The following is a 23,012-nucleotide window of genomic DNA, read 5'->3' on the forward strand; positions in this document are numbered from 1 at the left end:
AATAATGTGGAGGACGCCCTGATTCTCCACAGGCTCCGTTTGTGGTTAAGTTTTTATTAGACCCCCCTAACCATTCATTCCTTGGCACGGTAAGCATAAAGCCGCATAACACCATGAATTAGGGGTCACCTGTTTAGTGGACTCTTACCACTGGATCAGGCGGTCCGTAGTGTTGTTCTTAGCCATTTGAGACAACCGCTACCGACACTACACAGCTATCTAGGCTGATTGGGAAAAGAAGTTAACATTGATGGTTAACTTCCGAACGAACCCGAACAGCCGACCACACAGTTTAACACAGTAAGGGCAAAATACTGTGGAGGGTACCCTGGTACTCCACAGGCTCCGTTCACGGTTAAGTTTTTATTAGACCCCCCTAACCATTCATTCCTAGGCACGGTACGCTTGACACCATCAATTAGGGGTCGCTTGTTTGGTGGACTTTTACCACCGGATCAGGCAATCCGTAGTGATATTCTTAGCCAGTTGAGGGAACTGCTACCGCCACTACACGGCTATCTAGGCTGATCGGGAATAGAAATTAATATTGATGATCAACTTCTTTAGAGCCCGAACAGCCCCATGTATACTGAATAAATGGAGTGTCACCCCCTCACCGCTAAACGATGGTTGTTATATTTGAATGACCCCTAACATGGATAGGGCCCATATAGCCGAGGCGGTAAACGCACGGGTATTCAGCATGACCATGCTGAGGGTGACGGGTTCAATACCCGGTCGGTCCAGGATCTTTTCGTAAAGGAAATTTCCTTGACTTCCTTGGGCATAGAGTATCTTCGTGCCTGCCACACGATATACGCATGCAAAATGGTCATTGGCAGAGGAAGCTCTCAGTTAATAACTGTGGAAGTGCTCATTGAACACTAAGCTGAGAAGCAGGCTTTGTCCCAGTGAGGACGTTACGCCAAGAAGAGAGAGAGATGGATAGCGTACATCATCAATAACCATGCGCCTCCATGTGTGCCTCAATCTCCTTGGAAACTCTCCTTGGCTGGAAAAAAAATCAACAGAAAAGCTTAATTGCAAGCACAAAAAACTGGAAGATGTCAATTTTTATTGCTAAATAAGAAGATTTTCCGTGGTTTGGTGGCCTGGCTTCTAGAAGAGTATTTAATGCAAACATATCTTGACACCATTCACCTATAGTAATGATCAAGTCCCATTCAGGAATGATTTTAGGAGTGGCCCAACTCCTAAAATCATTCCTGAATGGGACTTGATCATTACTATAGGTGAATGGTGTCAAGATATGTTTGCATTAAATACCCCATCTTAGCATTTTGGGTTTTGTTCCCCTACTGGTAAATAGTACAAGGAAAGAAAAATGAGATATTGATCTGCTTCAAAAGCAAACTTATGTGTCTCTGACGGAGTAACAAAACTTTCCAAATCAATATTACCCTGACGTAACAGAATAGATTTACCTCCACTTTGCAAAAAGACCTATTTGATAATGGGAAACTTAATTTGTACTTTCTTGTTCGTTTATATCTTTGGTAGGTAAATCTAACTTTCTTCTGATCAGTATTGGAATTCATTGATCATAGTTCATAAGAAATGTGATAATCAAAGCCAGGAGCGAAGAATTCGATGCTTTATAGGCCCAATTGATCAGTTGAGCAGGTATTATTACCGCATTATGTTTATTTGCCATCGCGAATCAAGCAGTGTGAGCAACCAATACTTTCTCCTCGAATGTTTTAAAGGGGAATCCCATGGAATACTTGTTTTTCAGCTTCGTTCAGCTTCGGAAAGTTTGTTTATGTTTACATAATGGGAACCATACCGGTCGACTCAGCCTCCATCACCTCAGTCAATGGTTAATTCAAGTTAACTTTCATCACATACGTAATCGAGACGAATCAGTTGGTCACACATACGTTCAATAATAAAACCCGGCACATTGCCCATGAAATGGAAGAACTCTCTCGTATTGACTTGGCGATGATTGTACATGGGGAAGTGGGGTTGAATGCGCCCTTGGGATTGATTGGCTATTACCCATAGTTGGAACTCTAACGACTAATTTTCATCAACATTCAAGGCAAAACAGGACATTTCCTTAGAAGGACGCATTTCCCACACTTTCCCCTCGCTTAGTTCCCAAGATGTTTTTGCCTTCGTACCCTTCTACCAAGAATCTAACAAAAGAAATAATTACATCTTATTAGCGAGGCACGTGCAGGGGCACTTTCGGGTTTCGGTTGCGGTCGCTCTGAGATGCTGGGTCAGTTAACCAGAATTATTGTAGTTGAACTCGGGAGAGCGGGGGCAGTTGCAAGTCAGTGGCCAATTAATAAAAAGCTGGCAAGTTGGACCTGTGTCTGCGTCGGAAATTATCTCGCCGTCACGGTTGTGTGTTATCGTTCGGAGTGAAGTTTTTTTTCTGTGTCTGTCTTTCCGCGGTGCAGGTTGTGACGTTTTTGGGTTCGAGCCGCCAGAAGCGCCATTCACGGTTGTGGACTGACCGGTGGCGGTCAGCTTCGGCATTAGTTGTTTAGGAATAGTTCATGAAGTACGGCGGTTTAGTTTAGTTAGTCTTGTAATTGTGCGCGGGTTGTGAATTAAAACGAGTGGTCAAAGTGGTTCAGTATGAAAAGTTTAATAGTGGCAGTTGTCGCGATTTGTGTGTCGTCCGTTGTGGCTGGTGGATTCCGGAAAGCTTCGAGGAATTCTGGAAGTGAGTTGCAGCTAATGCCCAACACGCGGAAATTTGCTGGGCGATGGAATATAATTTAAACTTTTTAATTACTCGACAGTTGAATTGTTGTCGCGTGGTTGCGAGTGGAGAGATGCGAGCTGTTTAGTGCGGATAATTGTGTAGTTTTTAATTAGTTCACAAATATGCGATGATTGACGTTGGTGAATGGAGATGTTAGTTACATTATTATTTTCAAATTTTGTTGGAGTTCTTGTGGTCGGTGCAAGGTATATTCTATTCAATCTCAGTAATGTTGCTTTGAGATTAAATAAATGATTACCTGGGCTCAAACTTACAAAGGATTCTTCACCTTCTTTATATACATGTTGACACAGAAAGCACTAATTGAAAGATACCTATACATGAAACAACATCAGATAAAAAAAAACCCAAATTAATCCACCTAGTGGTGATAGTGCCTTTCTCGTCGAATATGTTGAAGTCAAAGTGTTCCTGCATCGGGATATTTTTGAAGTAAATAAAGCATTTTATCAAAGCCATCTTTGAATTGACTTAAAACTTATTGATGGCACATAGTCCGACGTTATGTCCAACGTATAAGCAGGGCTGAATAATATCAGACTTCTGAGTTGACTGCTTGAACACTGCTTTTGGTTCACATTTTACCACTTACCGATTGTCCCTGATGTGGTCTTAGTCTAGTTTCATGCAAATTATTAATAAGTTTTCCTAGAAAGTCGCGAATCGATGTACCGTATGCATGGGTGTGGTTCGTTTGTGCATTTTTCCAGTTCCGGCAAGACACTCGAAACTGGTTCCGGAACACTACCGGTAGTCTTAAATGTGGCCTGAGACTATTTTCTTGCTGACGGTTCTTCGCGTTATCGAAGAAACCGTTATTAACCCTCTAATACCCAACCCCGCCTTTAGACGGGGTATAGTATGAGCATTTTTGTAATTTTTGTTTTTTGAAAAATCAAAATTTTTATATTTTTGGCTGATATTAAGGACTGTTCTGTATATCTTAAAATTGTTTTTGGTGTATTTTAAAACGTATTTACATTTTTTAAAAATCATTGAAAAATAGATGTTTTAGTCACCTTTCAGAAATCATTGTTTATTCTGTATTGATTCGCTACAATTAACATATTTTAAATTTTTCTCAAATCATTCTATCCTAGTTTAATAGTTTAAGGGAGTCGAATACACTCTAAAATTATTTTCCTTAAAATTACACGGATAACAAAATTTCCCATGAAAAAAATTTAAAATAAAAATATTTCAACAATAATCATCAAATCTCAAAATATTTCCATCTCAAAAAATCCGTACCCCAAATAGGCTTCCAGGAAAAATATTAAAGTGTGGGGATGTTCAAAAATAAAAATTAGAAAAATCAAAAACCGAAATTCACAAAATCGAGAATTAAAAAGAATCATCTTCAAAAACATGTTTAAATCGATTTTAGATGACGAAAAATGATATTTAGATCAAAATCAAAAATTTGGGTATTAGAGGGTTAATTGTGCTGCGTGCATGCGTTTGGTTCCGTTCTACATTTGACCACTTCCGGCGGGGCACCTGGAACCAGTTTCGGCACACTATTGGTTTTCCAAAGTGTGGTCTATGATTGTTTTTCTTGTTAACCGTTCATCAGGTTACCCAAAAAGTCATTTAATATGTCGCATTTATGGGTTTGGTTTTCCTTTACATTTGACCACTTCCGATGGGGCACCCGTAATCGGATGTGGAACACTACCGGCTGTCCCAAATATGGCCGGAAACTTTATTTGAAAATAAGAAGAAAATCGCGTTAAGTACTGTTCCTTTGAATTCCACTAAGAATTTGCATCCTTTGATAGATACGTATTTCGACCTCAACTGTGAGGTCGTCTTCAGTGTCTTGTACTTGACTCGACTCCTTTTTTTTGCCAAATCAAGATAGCATAGCATAGCATAGCATAGCATAGCATAGCATAGCCGATCGTACACATCCTGGGGTGGCTGTCGATAGAGACGTTTAATGCGCCAGAAAAGCTGCCTGGGAGTTGACAAACCTTTCATTTAACAAACACTCGACACCTGGCCAGGTCCTTACGATCAGCGGCGATGGGGAGGAAATGTTGATTAGATATCTACTCAGAATATGTCCAAGAACTTGGCCCACTTCATAGATATCTGGAATTGGAAATTGGATAGGGTTTATTGGGATGCTTTCCTTGGCGAAAAAGCGTATGAGAAATTGTCATGGTTTAATCATTTACCTGGTTACCACTGAAAAAGAAAATATAAGCATTAAGCAAGTCACACAGATTTCGTAGGTAGTACAGCCCTAGACCACAGTTATGAGGATTGTCGGATACCAAAACAAAAAGATTGGAGACTTATCTCTGACTTCTCGACAAGACTGACGCAATCCTCCAATGTTCAAATACACCATTATTAGACTGATTCGAATTAGTTATCAGCCCAGTACATCCATTGCACGAACCCGAAGCGGACGCAAAATGTAAATGGTCGATAATGATGTATTAAAAAATGGTCAGATCTCACCCATTTGCTGGAATTGGCACCACTGTCATGGATGGAACATAGAACACATCAGCACTTCAACTTTCCAGAACCATCAAGGCACTCCTAGTCGCACCAACACCCACAATCTATCTTTTTTGAAAGTTTCCCTCCTCACACACACCATCACTCCCGACCGATTCGATTTCCTTTAACGTTATCATCCGATTACACGACGACCTTTGCGAAATAAACACGCTACCTTGTTGGCTTGGGTAACACAATTAGTTATAGAACTCAAAAAAAAAAAAGAAATTCTCCAAACAAAAATTTTCACTATCCGTCGAATTGAATAAAAGTTTTGACAATCAGCACGACAAAAACGCAGCACGTAAAAATTTTCCATCCGTCTTCGCGCGCGGCACACTGCGATCTTCCTCCTTTTTTTTTGCCAAATCAAGATGCCTAAAAATCCGCGATTTCATGTGTCGCATGCATGGGTTTGGTTCACTTTTTTATTTGGCCATTTCCGGCGGGACACCCGGAACCGCTTCCGGATCACTACTGCCTCAGATATGTTCTGAGAATATTTTCCTGCTAACTGTTCATCAGGATATCAAAAAAGCCACTATTTGATATGTCGCATGTATGGGTTTGGTTAACTTTTATACCTGCCCACCTCCGACGGGACATCTCGAACCGGTTCCGGAACCCTACTGGTTCCGATATGGTCTGAGAATGCTTTCCTGCTTACTGTTCATCAGCTTATCGAAAAATCTGCGGTATGATATGTCGCATGCATGGTTTTAGTTCAATTTTATATTTGGCCACTTCCGGCGGGACACCCGGAACCGGTTCCGGAACACAACCGGTCAAAATATGGAGCATACTTTCCTGCTTACCGTTCAACAGGATATCAAAAAAGCCACTATTTGATATGTCACATGCATGGGTTTGGTTAACTTTTATACTTGGCCACCTCCAGCGGAACATCGGGAACCGGTTCCGGAATACTACCGATTCCGATTTGGTCTGAGAATGTTTTCCTTCTTACTGTTCATCAGGTTATCGAAAAGGCCACGGTCTGATATGTCGCATGCATGAGTTTAGTTCACTTTTATGTTTATCCGCTTCCGGCGGGACACTCGGAACCGGTTCCGGGACACTACCGGTTCAGATATGGTCTGAGACCATTTTTCTGCTTACCGTTCATCAAGTTATTGAAAATGTCGTAGTTTGATGTGTAGCATGGATGGGTTTGTAGCGTTTTCATATCTGGCCCCTTCCTGGGGTACCGGTCCGGAACACCTAAATGGCCATAACTCCGGAACGGCTGGACCGCGTCGAATGAACCGTTGGTCATTGAATCGGTTGAAGTTTACTGCCAAAAAGTTATGTGAGTTTTTTTGTACACACACACACATACACACACACATACATACACATACAGACATAACCTCAATTCGTCGAGCTGAGTTGATTGATATATGTGACTCGACCCTCCGAGCCTCCTATCAAAAAGTCATTTTTGGAGTGAACATATAGCCTTTCCAGTACACTTGGTGTACGAGACCACACACTCCCTTATCTACCTAGAGCGTTACGTAATTTGTTAATGGCACTTTACTGTAAAAACTAGGAGTGGGTAATGTCTGAGACATAACCGCAATGTTGACGTAGGACAAAGGCTGGAACGAGATTCCGACTTTTATATTTCCATTATACAATGTTTGTTGTTATGATAATACAAATGGTGGACTGATGTGTTGAGCAAAGTTGTTGTGTGATCGCTTTCGCTGAACGCATTCATAACCCAACAAACATTTTTGCTGTATAAGAGTAAAACAAATCACTCTTAAGCTAACTTTAGCTCAAGAAGCTGTTATTCAGCTGATTCGGTTACTTGGAAACATGTTGACTAGTTCAAGAGTTATTTCGCTTTGAAGAGAAATGGTCAAATTACTGTTCTACGAGAGAATTTTCATCGAGCGGATAAAATTATTAGATAGTTGAACGGCGTTAGATAGATCTTTTCAACTAAAGTTTAACGTGAAACTCTTTATCCACAATAATGATGTTTTCATCCAGGAAGAACATATTAGTGGCCGACTTCACTATTGCTGAACTACCAAGCTTTCAGTCTGTCGCTTTTGATTATCCGAATCATAACTCTTGAGGAATTATTTTCGCTGATCCTGGAAAAGACCGTTTATAAAACGGAAGATTTTGGCAAGACAATTGCATGAATTCATCACGCATTGCGATTTTACCCATACTGAATGCGACCGTTTGCTGTCGTGGATGAGATTCCTGGTGCTGCCACTACGAAAGCCGAGAGTCATCGCTGAGTTTGTGTGCTGCTGCCTAGCTGGGAGGTGGCATCTCCCTTCTCCTTGACTGATCCAAGGAAAATGACGGAAGATAACAGAGGAAACAGCTGTTGTGCCCCTAGATTAGCAGATGAAGCTCCTCCCATTCGGCGGGCTTTCCAGTTTATTCCGTTTGCATGACCCGCCCACATTGTGTCAGACGCTTCAAACGACTAATCAACCGTTCTTTGAGACAATTTCTAATCGAACGGATAAACTAATAGAAGTATTGAATAGTTAAGATAATTTTAATTCGATAAATATTAGAATGAAACAATGTTCCAGGCACAATTGTTCGAATGCATTGCTAAATTTCGTGTAGAAAGATTAGTGATCGATTTTGCTGTTGCTGAGCCACAAAGCATTCAACCATTCACTTTTCGAATGCACTACACTTTTAACGATCGATGGAATATATCCGAAAATTATCCGATTTATAACTCTTAAGGAATAATTTTCTCTGGTCCTGAAAAGGTCCGTTCAAATAACGGTTGAGTTTAGAAAGACAATTGAAAATTATCCGCACTGAATGCGGGAAGCCATCGAAAACTGCCGCCGCCTGCTGCCGTGAATGAGATTCCTGGTTCTATCAGATAGATAGTCGAGAGTCGTCGCTGGGTTGGTGCGCAGCTACCCAGCTCCGGAGGTAACTTCCATTGCTAGGCCCACAACAGCCGTGATCAGTGGATTACATTCCTGGTGTTATCACTCGTCGCAGTTGACGTGCTGCTTCGCAGCCGTGGACGTGATATCCACCTCCACCCTCCTTGACTGATCTAACGAAAATGATGAAACTCTCTAAAACAAAAGCTCTCATTTTTGAGTAACGCCCATGCCGCACAGGGACTGTGTTGGAAACACACATTTTTTAAAATTGCTCATACGCTCACATTTTTGCAAAATATCAATATTTTTTCGGTATTTGAAGGTGGTTTATAAACCCAGTGAGGTTGCCATGTCGAAATTATTGCAAAATACATGCTCATGTGAGCGTACGAGCAATTTTAAAAAAATGTGTGTCTCCAACACAGTCATGTGCGGCATGGATGTTTACTAAAAATGTGCAGGCCGAACACATTTTTGAGCGAAGGCGTTTTTTGCGTGAAGAAATCAGAGGGAACAGCTTTTATGTCCCTAGATTAGCAGATGAAGCTCCTCCCATTCGGCTGGCTTTCCAGTTTATTTCGATTGCATGACCCGCCCCGCATGCTTCGGACGCTTCAAACGATTTTCAACCAAGAAATGAGAGACATTTTCATTTAACAAATAAAGTAACCAAAATATAAAAAGATTTAGATCATTTTCATTCGAAAAATGCTAGAATTAAACAAGGGATCGTCCTTAAATTACAGCACACAAAAATGAGTAATTTTCAACCCCTCTTATGTCACACTTTTTGTATGAAACCTCTGAAATTTTTGTATGGGTCGTCACACTTTGCTAACCTATAAATGTGACGTAATTTCTGGACGCTCCCCAATGTTTCACGAAAAATGTTTCTGATAGGACAATGCGTTGCAAAATTCTGGGTGGAACGATTAGTGGCCGGAATTCAATCTTTCATTTCTCGATTGAACCACACTTTTCTCGATTGATGGAATGAAATTATCTGATTTACAACTCTTGAGGAATTATTTTCGGTGGTCCTGAAAAGGACCGTTTGATTATTTGACGATTTTAGGAACGAAATGGCATGAAAACATCATGTCACGCAACGCGTGTTGGTTTTCTCTTTGCTAAATACAGGATGCCACCGAAAACTGGTACGCCGCTTTCTGCCATGGATGAGATTCCTGGAGCTATCCGCACGATAGCCGAGAGTTGCGGCTGGGTTGAAGTGCCACTGCTCAGCTGTGGAGGTGACATCCACCCTTCCTGACTGATCCAACGAAAATGACGAAAGAAATCAGAGGGAACAGCTTTTATGTCCCTAGATTGGCAGATAAAGCTCCTCCCATTCGGCTGGCTTTCCAGTTTATTTCATTTGCATGACCCGCCCCGTATGCTCCGGACACTTCAAACGATCAATCAACCGAGAATTGAGAAAATTTTCATTGAACGAATAAAGTAACCGAAACATTGGAAGATTCCGATTATTTCAATTCGAAAAATGGTTAAATTAAACAATGTTTCATGAAAAATGGTCAAGACAGGATAAAGCGTTGCTAAATTCCTGGTGGAATCATTAGTGGCCGGCATCATTATTGTTGCGGGGCCCCCTAGCATACAATTTTTCACTTTTCGGTTGCACCACACTTTTACCGAGCGATGGAATGAAATAATTATCTGATTCACAACTCTTGAGGAATAATTTTCTACGGTCCTGCAAAGAACCGTTTGAATATTGGACGATTTCAGACAGAAAATTTACATGAATTCATCATGCCACGCAATGCGTGTTGGATTTCTCCGTGCTGTTTGCTGGAAGCCGTCGAAAATTGGCCCACCGCTTGCTGCCGTGGGTGCGATTCCGGATTTTGCTGCTGACTGCCACCACCGCCGAGCAATCGATGAAAATTATTCCTTCCTTGGTCTGCGTCTGCCGCGTTAGACGGTTAGCAGGTGAATGTGCAACAGCACCCATGCCGACAACCACCGAACCGACACCGAACCGATACGGCCGTCAAAGAAGAATGAGGGAAAACGCAAACGAAGAAAGTGGGCAGCTCTCGTTCGATGCGTTCACCTCGAGACGACAAAGACAAATGAGGGAAGATACGAAGAAGCAGTAGCTTTTATATTCGACGGGAGCATCCAAAATGTGCTCGATCGTGATTGGCTGGAATAAACATGGGTTCACTTTTCCCAATTTTTCAATAGTTTGTTATTGAAAATCAGCAAATGTTAATATTGGACATAATTGGTGTAAAGATTTCCAATCGATTGGAGCCAAAATTTTGAAAATTTAACGAGAGATGGCTGAGTTGTTAACGCTCAAAATCTCCACTTCAAACGTAACGCGGCCGATTTCTGAAAATTTAGAATGACACCCGGTATAGAAAAGAGAGACGTAGTCCTACGTCAAAAAGGTATCATTGATCGGTGAAGAAAATAACACTGATCGGATTAATCCACGTGATGTAATGTAAACACACATTATTTTTTGAATAGATTTCTGCTCACGAATGGTAGGATGTCGTGACCTGTTTTGGTATATCTTCGAAATGACATGAAATTCATGATAAATGAGTTACATAAACGTAAAAATCTACGAGTTTTTTTAACAGTAGGTATCACGAACTTTCGTGTCTGGTGCACACTTTAATAACTCATTGACCTTTAGCCTACATCCGCTCTACGTTCTATTTATAGTACAGTCCTTTTGACGTGAATATCTCTAGAATTAGGCAAAATTTTAAAATACTGTCTTCTGAGAAGTTACATACGTACATTTATTTGTTCAACTTCACATTTAGGACAAGACATAACCAACAATAGTACGCAACAATACTAGGTTTGTGGCTGCCGCTCTCTGTCCTCGGTCGTGGCCAATGCTCGCCAGGTCACCTGGCCACGCTCCATCTGATCCGCCCCCATCGCCACGGTGGGACGAATGGCCAAAACGTGAACTTTTTTCAGTAGCGTCTTAAAACGTGATTTAATCGGCTTGGTGTCTTCGGATGAACATTTTCTAAAAATAGGGCGCGTCCGATGACGTTTGACTTCAGTTCGCAACTCTGCCACAGGCGGCGCTGCAAAATCCATTTTTTTTTTGTTTGACGTTTTTTCAATATGTAAGTTGTAGATATGCTCAATACAAATATCTTTGCCGAAGACACTAACCCTCTATCTATCCATTGTTTCAAGATACAGACGTATTTTATGAATGGGACGTTTCGAACACACGAATAAAATTTGCTTGCTGTTGAGATCACTTGAACAACACTGACTGGTTTAGCTCACTTCTATGCAGTGCTTTCAAAATAATATGATAATAATTCGATAATGATTGGTTTTGGTAGGCGCAATGATTCTTAAGATTCTGCGAATAGTGAATATTTATCACTTTTCAGAAGATAATGGGGTTCTTAATGACATACAAAAACTGATATAATTGTTTTAGCGCCCAAAATAAAGAGTAGTTAGTTAGGTTAAGAACCCCTGCTAAGGATACTCGAGGATACAGACGAAAACCTCAGGATAGTCAACTGATAACAATACATATTGAACCTAGTGGGGTTACATTTGCATCCAAAATAGTTATTGAGCCTTGAAAAACGGCTATTTTTAGCTCAAAAACAGCCATAACCAACCCTATTGACATTTTAGAACCCTACTCACTTCTACAAAGTTGTTTTTTTTTGACATTTGACACAACTTTGTCGAACATTGAATTTTTCTAAAACTGCACGTTTTCGATATATACGAATAAAACGATTTTCTTGGATCCATTCATAACATACGTCTGTATTTTGAAACATCGAATAGATAGAGGATTAGTATCTTCGGCAAAGATATTTGTATTAAGCATATCTACAACTTTGCCGAAGACACCATATTGAAAAAAACGTCAAACAAAAAAGTTTGATTTGGTAGCGCAGCCTGTGGCAGATTTGTAAACTAAAGTCAAACGTCATCGGACAAGCCCTATTTTTCGGAAACTATCATCCGTAGACACCTTGCCGATTAAATCACGTTTACTTACCTTACCGATCAGGTTAAGGCCGAGGTGGCCTCTGCTGTACATAGCAGCCGCCTCCATTCCACTCGGTCCATGACTGTTTGTCTCCAGTTCCGCGCTCTGCATAGGGTCTGCCGATCGTCCTCCACTTGGTCGACCCCCTAGCTCGCTGCGTTCCACGTCTTTTTGTACCGGTTGGATGACTCTCGAGAACCATTTTAGTCGGGTTGCTATCCGACATCCTGATGACGTGACCCGCCCACCGTAGCCTCCCGATTTTCGCGGTATGGACGATGGTTGGTTCTCTTAGCAGCTGATGCAGCTCGTGGTTCATTCGCCTTCTCCAAGTCCCGTCTTCCATCTGCTCTCCGCCGTGCATAGATGGTACGCAGCACCTTCCATTCGAAAACTCCAAGGTCGCGTTGGTCCTCTGCACGTAGGAAAGTTTCGTGCCCATAGAGGACCACCGGTCTAATCAGCGTTTTGTAGATAGTTAACTTCGTGTTACGGCGAACTTTTTTCGATCGTAGAGTTCTGCGGAGTCCAAAGTAAGAACGATTTCCTGCCACAATGCGCCTCTGAATTTCTCTGCTGGTGTCGTTGTCGGCGGTCACCGGTGAGCCCAAGTACATGAATTCTTCAACCGCCTCAATTTCATCCCCGTCGATATGAATTCGGGGTTTCGGGCGCGGTGATTCCTCCCTGGAGCCCTTTGCCATCATGTACTTTGTCTTCGACACATTAATGACTAATCCAATTCGCCTGGATTCACTCTTTAGTCGGATGTACGTTCCCGCCATCGTCTCAAATTTACGAGCAGCTGAACGAACTTCATGAAAATTGTACCACTCGTGTAAATCCCCGCTCTCCTTATTACACCCTCCAACGCAATGTTGAACAGCAAGCACGAAAGACCATCACCTTGCCGTAACCCTCTGCGAGATTCGAAGGGACTGGAGAGTGTCCCTGATACTCGAACTACGCACATCACTCGATCCATCGTCGCCTTGATCAACCGTGTCAGTTTATCCGGGAATCCGTATTCGTGCATAGCTGCCATAGCTGTTCTCGATCGATTGTATCATACGCCGATTTGAAATCGATGAACAAGTGATGTGTGGGCACCTTGTATTCGCAGCATTTCTGCAACACCTGGCGGATGGCGAATATCTGGTCCGCTGTAGCACGTTCACCCATGAGTCCAGCCTGATATTGCCCCACGAAGTCTCTTGCAATCAGTGATAGACGGTGGCATAAAATTTGAGAGATTATCTTGTATGCAGCGCTCAGTAGTGTGATCGCGCGGTAGTTCCCGCAATCCAACTTGTCGCCCTTTTTGTAGATGGGACACACGATACCTTCCATCCATTCCTCCGGTAATACTTCCTCCTGCCAAATCTTGGTAATGACCCAATGTAGTGCTCTCTCCAGTGCTTCTCCACCGTATTTTAGAAGCTCGCTTTGTAGTTGATCTGCTCCAGCGGCTTTGTTGTTTTCAACCGGCCAACCTCCTCCTTAATCTCGTGAAGGTCAGGGCCGGAAGTCTTTCGTCCTGTGCACATACTCCAAGATCTGTTACCACGCCACCTTCGGTACTTGCAATGTCGCCATTAAGGTGCTCATCGTAATGCTGCCGCCACCTCTCGACCACCTCACGCTCGCTCGTGAGAATATTCCCGTGATTATCTCGACACATGTCGGCTTGTGGCACCAAGCCAACACCAAGCCTTTGCGCGAGCGGTTCAGCTTCTCGTAGAACTTTCGTGTGTCCTTAGCGCGATACAGCTCTTCCATCGCTTCGCGATCTCGTTCTTCCTGCTGGCGCTTCTTCATCCGGAAGACTGAGTTCTGCCCAGGCCCGGATTAAGGATTGTGGGGGCCCGGGGCCCGGGCGGTTGTGAAGGCCCCTCGGAGGTACAAATGCGATGAGCAATACAGTTTCTCTTTGTTTTTGAGTAATACTTGAACCAAAAATGGTTTTTGTTGGGGGATAGCGTGGTGATAGCTGTCGAAAGTTTTGAGCGCATGCATACAGCTTAAGTAGTGATCCGAATCTATATTCGCACTGCGGTATGTGCGGACATTGGTTATATCCGAGACGAATTTACCGTCGATTAGAACGTGGTCGATTTGGTTTTTTGTTTGATGGTCGGGTGATCTCCAGGTGGCTTTGTGGATATCTTTGCGGGGGAAGAAGGTGCTTCGGACTACCATACCACGGGAGGCTGCAAAGTTTACGCATCGCTGGCCGTTATCATTCGATACGGCGTGCAGGCTGTTTTGCCCGATTACCGGTCGGTACATTTCCTCCCTTCCCACCTGCGCGTTCATGTCGCCGACAACGATTTGCACGTCACGCGGCGAGCAACCATCGTATGTTTGCTCTAGCTGCGCATAGAACGTTCTTTCTCGTCATCAGGTCTCCCTTCGTGTGAGCAGTGGACGTTGATGATGCTGTAGTTGAAGAAACGGCCCTTAACTCTCAACATGCACATCCTTGCGTTGATCGGCTGCCATCCGATCACACGTTGTCGCATCTTGCCCAACACTATAAATCCTGTTCCCAGTTCATTGGTGGTGTCACAGCTTTGGTAGAAGGTAGCCGCTCGATGCCCGCTTTTCCACACTTTCTGTCCAGTACAACAAAGTTCCTGCAACGCCACGATGTCTAAGTTGCGGGGATGTAGTTCGTCTTAAATTATCCTGTCACATCCTGTGAAACCTAGTGACTTGCAATTCCATGTTCCAAGTTTCCAATCGTAGTCCTTATTTCGTCGCGTGGGTCTTTGCCGATTGTATCGAGTCGTATTTTCTCCTATGTTATTCGCAATGGGGATTTTTACGGGTGGCTTATTGGGCCTACGCCAACACTCCTGTCTCGCCGGCGGGCCATCGTGCCAGTTCTGTTTAACGTCCCAACCAACAGTGTAGTAGGACGACCACGCTGATGGAGCTACCACCTTGGATCTAGCTGGGCGTGGTGCAGCGTTTTTTACTCAGCCGCTGGACGCCAGAACAGACGCTGTTTGAGCCGCACCTCCTTGGTGAACAGACGCTCGGGTCATACCTCCTCAATCTAGCTGAAGTCAGAAGAACAACAGTGCCCAGGCTGCACTACCAGCTAAGCACACAACTGTTAGCTGGCGGTCTTTGTCATCGTTTGACCCGTGGAAGCATGAGGTAGGAACTTGTGAGGACCAGAGCTATGTTAGACGCTCTCCTTATCGACTCACTGTTTTGCAGCCCGCACACGTCTAAACCAAAGCTCTAAATGGTAGATCTTTCCAATCTCTAAAACTTTGCGGAAGTAAGTATTGCGCTATCTCTCAGCACACCCGAGATAATTGGTAACACCTCCAAATAATCGAAATCCCATAAACTCTTAGGGGTGATTTCTTTACCCTGGCTTAAACATTGAATCAGGTTTAACTATATGGGTTAGCCTGGCTTACCAGTTAACCCAAGATGAAGAAATTGACCCTTAGTTCTCTATTAAGCGGATTCCTATTGCGTCTCCAACCAGTGAACTGATTAGGGTCTCGATTGCGAAGCGTTCATAAATTATGTAACATTTTAGGAGGAAGGGAGAGTCTCTGATATTGCTACGAACCATGTATTAGGTATGATGAAATATGCTACGAGAGGAGAAGGAGTATCCAAAATCCGCAAAAAAAGCATGGTCATTTATGGACGCTCTCTTGTATTGTTTGAAAATATAGAATATTATGGAACAGGCAAAGCGATCAACACGCGGGTATTTTGTAATACCTTGCCAGGCCGCCCCAGAAACAGTTAGGAATGGAAATGTCCTGCCCACTATCTACAAATGCGAAATGGTTATTGGCTATCCCAACTAACATTTATGTTGTATAAACGTTCAAGCAAGCTTTCTTCCAAAAGCGTTTGCTCAGCTTATGAAGTATTATGCAGCTACTTTTGTTAGTAGGGTAGCTCTCAGTTAATAGCTGTGGAAGTGCTCAGACTGAATCAACCAGGTGGATTTTCGGAACAGTGCTTTTTTGTTTTTTTTAGCATCCACAACAGCTGTACACAATTTAGGGATGGTTGATGCACCTCATATTCCGCATAAAAAATAGTCTTAGTATGTATGTACATATCTTCGGTTTCCTGCAATGGGGGCACAACTCAAAATTTGTCATTTTTGAGATTTTGATGGCAAATGATGAAAAACTATGTAAACTTTCATTTCACAAAGACCCGTTCCGAAATTCGATAAGAAACGCGAGAATTATGCATTTTTATCAATTTTCCGCAACAAAGGCACAACTCAAAATCAGTCAAATTTTTCAATAGTCGTTGAAAAATAGTAACCGAAAATTCATGAAACAGATAGTTCTTCAGTCCCTCTCCATGATACAACAATCAAAATTCGTTTACTTTTGTCAAATGATGAGAGAAATAAGTGAACTTGCAGGAGGTGCTTCAAGATTGCCAATTTTCAAACGCTTATTCTGAAAATTCACATATTTTGAGCTGTGCCCCTATTGCAGGAAACCGACGATACATATATGCTTTTTAGTCAAACCTTTGGATATGCTCATAAAATTGTCAAGTAGAGATTGAAAGCTTAAAACTATTGATTTAACTTTTCTCTTGCATCACGTTGGCAGCAGCTCGCTGACGTAGTGTACGGTTTGGGTCGAAAATGACCCTAATGCCAAAGAAGGGTCTACGACAACCAGTTCTAGCCTTTCGTGCATTTTATGAAATTTAATTGCGTTTGTTCCTAAAAAATGGTGAACATTGCAGGTACGATGGAACAGTTCCCCTATTTGTCTTCTATTCAATTGAAGTTTCACAAACTTCAATTTGAACGTCCTTGCGTTTGCTCAACAATTTCAGAGCGGGTGATACTTTTACCCGAAAACTTTCCTCCTACAACCATTTCCTCCCTCGTTCCAGTGTCCTACAATGCCACCTGCATCAATCCCAAACGGGACGCCGGCCGGTGCATCCTGGTACAAGAGTGCCCCCTCGTGCTCGCCACCATCCGGAAGGAAACCCTCGCCAACAGTGACATCAATTTTCTCTACCAAAGCGAATGCGGAAAGTTGAACCGTAAAAGTTTAGTTTGCTGTCCGAACCATTCCATTGACGGTGGCACTGCGGCACCGTCTCCGGATGAGGAGACAAGTTCATCCTTTGACACCACCAATCGTGTGGATGGCGGCGTGGCCAGTTTGGAGAAGTGGAAACTGCTGCCCACACCGGGGGATTGCGGCGTACAACCGAGCTATCAGCAGTTTGGCGAGAACGTCACCAAACTGGACGAGCAACCGTGGACGGCTCTGGTGCACTTTGGGAATCAGCGTAAGTGCATGAGAGTGGATGATGAATTCGTGAGCTGAGTAATACAGCTGATTGAATCGTTACAGCTTATGAGACGACATTCGAATGTGGAGGAGCGCTTATCAGCTCGCGCTACGTACTGACGGCAGCTCACTGCGTAGCCGATAGGGCGAAATGGAGCAAGTAATTCGGTCGTTGGTTGATCAGCGTTTCATTTAGTGTTCTAATTTGATTTCAAATTCTTAATCGCAACAGCCTAACGATACGCCTTGGCGAATGGGACACTGAAGCAACGGTGGACTGCATTGCTGTTCAGGACTTTAATGAATTCTACTGCGCCGATCCGGCCATAGATGTCCCGGTGGAAAAAGTGTTCATCCATGAGCAGTACGCTCGACACCAGCGGCCGCAAATCAATGATATTGCTTTGCTGCGGTTGGCCCAACCAGTGGAGACCACGTCCTGGGTTCGACCGGTGTGCCTCCCGGAGAGACCAGTACTGCCCGGGTCGGATGAAGTTCTCATTTTGGCCGGATGGGGAAACAACGGATGCGGTACGTATGACTTTTCTTTTAAATAAAACTTCTTAATGCATTCTGAAGCTTAGTGAATAAGGAATGAGATTGGTCTAAGGATTTGTCTGGAATTGTACCACATTTACACCAGCGATAACCTGGAATTCTGCCAAACGCATTGAGCCATTCTGATTAGTATGGAGTGCAATAATTAAACCTTTTAGTCGGATTCTGTTGCCCTTTTTTATGGCTTATTGACCTTGTTAACTCAAATAAAATTCAATGCTACCATTTTAAGGGTGAATTGCCAAAACTAGGAAAAACTAGGAGTGTGTAATGTCTGAGACATAACCGCAATGTTGACGTAGGACTAATTTTTAACGCATAATAAAGAATTTGGGGCTCACAGATGAAGTAAACGTGTATCTATTCAGCAAAAATAACGGCCAGAGTAAAATCACTATATGCTAAAGACTCGAAATCTGGCGATTGTTGCTGGTAATGATGATTCCTGTATCATGACGATGATGCTGCCGAGCAATGCCTTTAAAGTTGAAGGATTCGTCATTGAAATAATCGTCATCATTGAAAATTCGAAAGCAGTTTTCTCGTACAAAGCTGAAATTTCCGCAGTGAAAATGTATTCACTGTATTGCGGCTGAAGATTGGAGAACAGTGAACTTATTTTCACTGCAGAAATTTCAGTTTAGAATGAGAAAACTGCTTTCGAACTTTCAATGATGACGATTATGTCAATGACGAATCCTTCAACCTTAAAGCGCATTTGACAGGTATCCTACTCGATTGGAATGACATTGACAGTAAATTTGGAATTTCAAATACCAAATATACAGCGGTGTATATTTAGTATAAAAATTAAACTTTATCGATAAACTAAACTATAAAAATTAGAATTAGTTGAATTTTTAGAAATAATTGAATAATGCTCCAAATAACTCTTTCGGAAGCTTTGGGGCCCTTAAAAGAACCATTTTGGTATAATTCATTGCCACCCATGCCGCCACCACCGATTGATCCGAAAAGAATCGAGGCTTCATTGGACAGAGGGCGGTGCCACCCGCTTGCTCATCCGTTGAAGCGGATCTTTTTTGGGATCTTGCTGCCGCTCGGTGCTGTCCGTCCGCTGCTGTGTGTGCCGATGAAATGATCGAAATGAGTGTGTGCACCACTTATATAAGTTTCGTCGTGTCGCCTCACAGAACTATGCTTGATTGGGATTGGTTGGGTAAGACTGATCTCGAGCTTTTACTAATTTTCAGCTCCAGCCTCAGTCAAGGCACATCATTCAATTGAGCCCCAGCTAGGAAGCATAAATTTGTGGTGTTGTAGGTTTAAAGCTTTTACCATAGTTGATGACGTCAAACCCGACATCAACCTATCATTCACCTATTTTGATTTTAGCCACCAAACCTAACATAGACCCAATAGTTGATCGATGTTGGTCCAACAGTGGCCCAACATTCGATAAAAATTGACCCGACTTTAACCCGACATTCGACATTTTTTCAGTCTGGCGGAATCCAGAAAGAAATTAGAGGGAACAGCTTTTATACCCCTAGATTAGCAGATGCAGCTCCTCCCATTCGGCTGGCTTTCCAGAATATTTCATTTGCATGGCCCGCCCCGCCTGCTTCTGACGCTTCAAACGATTAATCAACCCAGAAATGGAAAAAAAAATTCATTAAGCATTAAAGTAAACAAAATATTGGATGATTTAGATCATTTTAATTCGAAAATTGGTAGAGTTAAACAATGTTTTACGGAAAATAGTTCTGATAGGGTAATGCGTTGCTGAATTCTGGGTGGAACCATTAGTGGCCGGAATTCAATCATTCATTTTTCGGGTGAACCACACTTTTCTCGATTGATGGAGTAAAATTATCTGATTTACAACTCTTGAAGAATCATTTTTTGATGATCCTGATAAGGACCGTTTGATAAAGTAACGATTTCAGGAAGAAAATGGCATGAAACCGCCTTGCCACGCAATGCGTGTTGGTTTTCTCCGTGCTAATCCTGCAGGATGCCACCGAAAATTGGTAGGCCGCTTTCTGCCGTGGATAAGATTCATGACGCTATCAGCACGATAGCCGAGAGTCGCCGATAGGTAGTGCTCAGGTGTGGAGGTGACATCCACCCTGCTTGACTGATCCAACGAAAATGACGAAAGAAATCAGAGGGAGCAGCTTTTATGCCCAAGATTAGCAGATGAAGCTCCTCCCATTCGGCTGGCTTTTCAGTATATTTTATTTGCATGACCCGCCCCGCATGCACCAGACGCTTGAAACGGTTAATCAACCGAGAAATGAGAAAATTTCCATTTAACGAATAAAGTAATCAAAATATTGTAAGGTTAAGATCATTTTAACTCGAACAACGTTATAATTTATCGATGTTTCACGAAAAATTGTTCGGATAGGGTTGATAAATTCCGGATGGAACCATTAGTGGCCGGCATAATCATTCTTGCGGGGCCACCAAGCATTCAATCTTTCACTTTTCGGTTGCACCACACTTTTACCGATCCATGATGGAATGAAATAATTATCTGATTCACAACTCTTGATGAATAATTTTCTATGGTCCTGAAAAGAACCGATTGAATATTGAAAGATTTTAGACAAAAAATGACATGAATTTATCATGCCACGCAATGCGTGTTGGATTCCTCCGTGCTGAATGCTGAACGCCGTCGAAAATTGGCCCGCCGCTTGTTGCCCTGGATGTTCCTGATGCTATCATCAATGCGCCACCGCCAATCAATCGGCGAAAGGACCGAGCCCCGAGGACAGCGACGCAACTCGCAAATTCGTATGTCGCTGATCTTTCTGTGGATTTTGCTGCCTCTGCCACCACCGCCGAGCAATCGATGAAACGTATTCTTTCCTTCGTCTGCCGCGTTAGACGGTTAGAAGGCGAATGTGCAACAGCACCCTTGCCGACAACCACCGACGCCGAGCCAACACGGCCGTCAAAGAATAATGAGCGAAAACGCAAACGAAGAAAGTGGGCAGCTCTCGTTCGATGCGTTCACCTCGAGACGACAAAGGCAAATGAGGGAAAATGCGAAGAAGCAGTAGCTTTTATATTCGACGGGAGCATCCAAAATGTGCTCCAAAATGTGCTCGATCGTGATTGGCTGGAATAAACATGGGTTCACTTTTCCCAATTTTTCAATAATTTGTTATTGAAAAACAGCAAATATTATTATTGGACATAATTGGTGTAAAGATTTGCAATCGATTGGTGCCAAAATTTTGAAAATTCAACAAGAAATGGCTGAGCTATTAACGCTCAAAATCTCCACTTTAAACGTAACGCGGCTGATTTCTGAAAATTTAGAATGACACCCGGTATAGAAAAGAGAGACGTAGTCCTACGTCAAAAAAACTAGGGGTGGGTAATGTCTGAGACATAACCGCAATGTTGACGTAGGACAAAGGCGGGAATGAGGTTCCGACTTTTATATATTTAAATGTGCCTTTTCATTTCGCGCCCTTAATGCTAGAGCTAGGTAACTCGTTTTGGAAAGTGCGGATAAAAATGGCTGGTAAAACTCATCCTGGTATAAAACAAACTCTCTGTTGGTCTAAAATGTTGAATTAATATGTGTTTTCGGATTTTCAATTGACAAACTTGTGTTTATTGTGGTATACGTTCAGATATAAACAAATTTCTTGCGATTTCGCAAAACCAGTTACCTAGTTCTAGCATTAAGGGGACGATTTGAAGTCTTAAATCAGCTGATTTTTCGGTTCATTGTTGTCCGACCTTCGTAAATAAATGCATAACGGACCTATCACATAAAAGGCCTATACAATGTATGCTGGCAAAATTCAAATCGGCGGAGTGATGTGTTGATTAAAGTTGTTATGTGATCCATTTCACTGAACGCATTCATAAGATGTTAATTAGTTTAACCTTCCGTGACTCGCGCGGCCATCACTTGAGCATTATTTCATTTTGAGCATTATTTCATTTTGAAGATAAATGTTCAACCGTTGTTTGAAAGAATTTTCGTCGAAAGGATAAAATGATTATAATATAGAAAGGCGTTAAGCCATAGCTTCCCAAACATCATATTGCGATCGCAACAATCATTAAAATAACTAAAATTGCCGCTATGAAATGAACAGATAGCGCCACCGTAGCCATGTCTATTTGACACAACTCAATTGCTGTTAACGAAATTTTAGATAATTTTGATTGGAATTTCGTGAAATATTCTAGATTTGGCAATAATTTGAATAATTTTCACTGATCCTGAAAGAAACTTTTAAATAACAGAAGATTTCGGCAAGATAATTGAAAATTATCCACACTGAATGCTGGAAGCCATTGAAAACGGTCACCGCTTACTGCCGTGAATGAGATTCCTGGTTCTATCAGCTAAATAGCCGAGAGTCGTCGCAGGATAGGTGCGCAGCTGTGGAGGTGACATCCACTCCATTTGTTTGACTGAACCAATGAAAATGACGGAAGAAAACAGTGGTCACTGCTTTTATTCCCCAAGATTAGCAGATTAGGCTCCTCCCATTTGGCTGGCTTTCCAGGTTATTTCATTTGCATGACCCTCCCCGAATGCTACAGATGCATCCATCAACTAATCAACCGAGAAATGATAAAATTGCCATTGAACGGATAGAGTAACCAAAATATTGGATAATTTCGATCAGTTTAATTCCAAAAATGTTTGTAGTCCGGATAGAATAATGCGTTGTTAAATTCTGGGTGGAACCATTAGGCCATTAGTGACCGGCTACATCATTATTGCTGGGCCACCAAGTATTCAATCTTTCACTTTTTAGTTGCACCACACCACTATGGGGAAAGTGGTGGCCAAAAATCGAAAAATTTACTTGCTTTGAATGACGTGTCTTATATACCATTTGATAGCCAGATAGTTCAAACCTAGATTCCCAAAATTTTAGCCCTCTGTGATGGAAACTCATTGCGCCACAGATATCAGACTTAGAAAAATA

The 23,012-nt window shown here is 42.4% G+C and overlaps 1 protein-coding gene across 1 annotated transcript in view; it reads left to right on the forward strand.

Annotated features, from left to right (window-relative positions):
* The first annotated feature begins 1,928 nt into the window (after positions 1–1,928).
* The window catches only part of LOC109416030 (serine protease easter), a 37,319-nt gene continuing 16,235 nt past the window's right edge, over positions 1,929–23,012 (forward strand). The window contains exons 1-4 of the mRNA XM_029875400.2: positions 1,929–2,701; positions 17,108–17,515; positions 17,581–17,677; positions 17,750–18,048. Of these exons, the coding sequence (XP_029731260.2) occupies positions 2,614–2,701; positions 17,108–17,515; positions 17,581–17,677; positions 17,750–18,048 (892 nt within the window). The 5' untranslated portion in view covers positions 1,929–2,613. The remainder of the gene's footprint in view (positions 2,702–17,107; positions 17,516–17,580; positions 17,678–17,749; positions 18,049–23,012) is intronic.

The sequence above is a fragment of the Aedes albopictus genome, chromosome 3 (genome assembly GCF_035046485.1).
Source record: "Aedes albopictus strain Foshan chromosome 3, AalbF5, whole genome shotgun sequence".
NCBI lineage: Eukaryota > Metazoa > Arthropoda > Insecta > Diptera > Culicidae > Aedes > Aedes albopictus.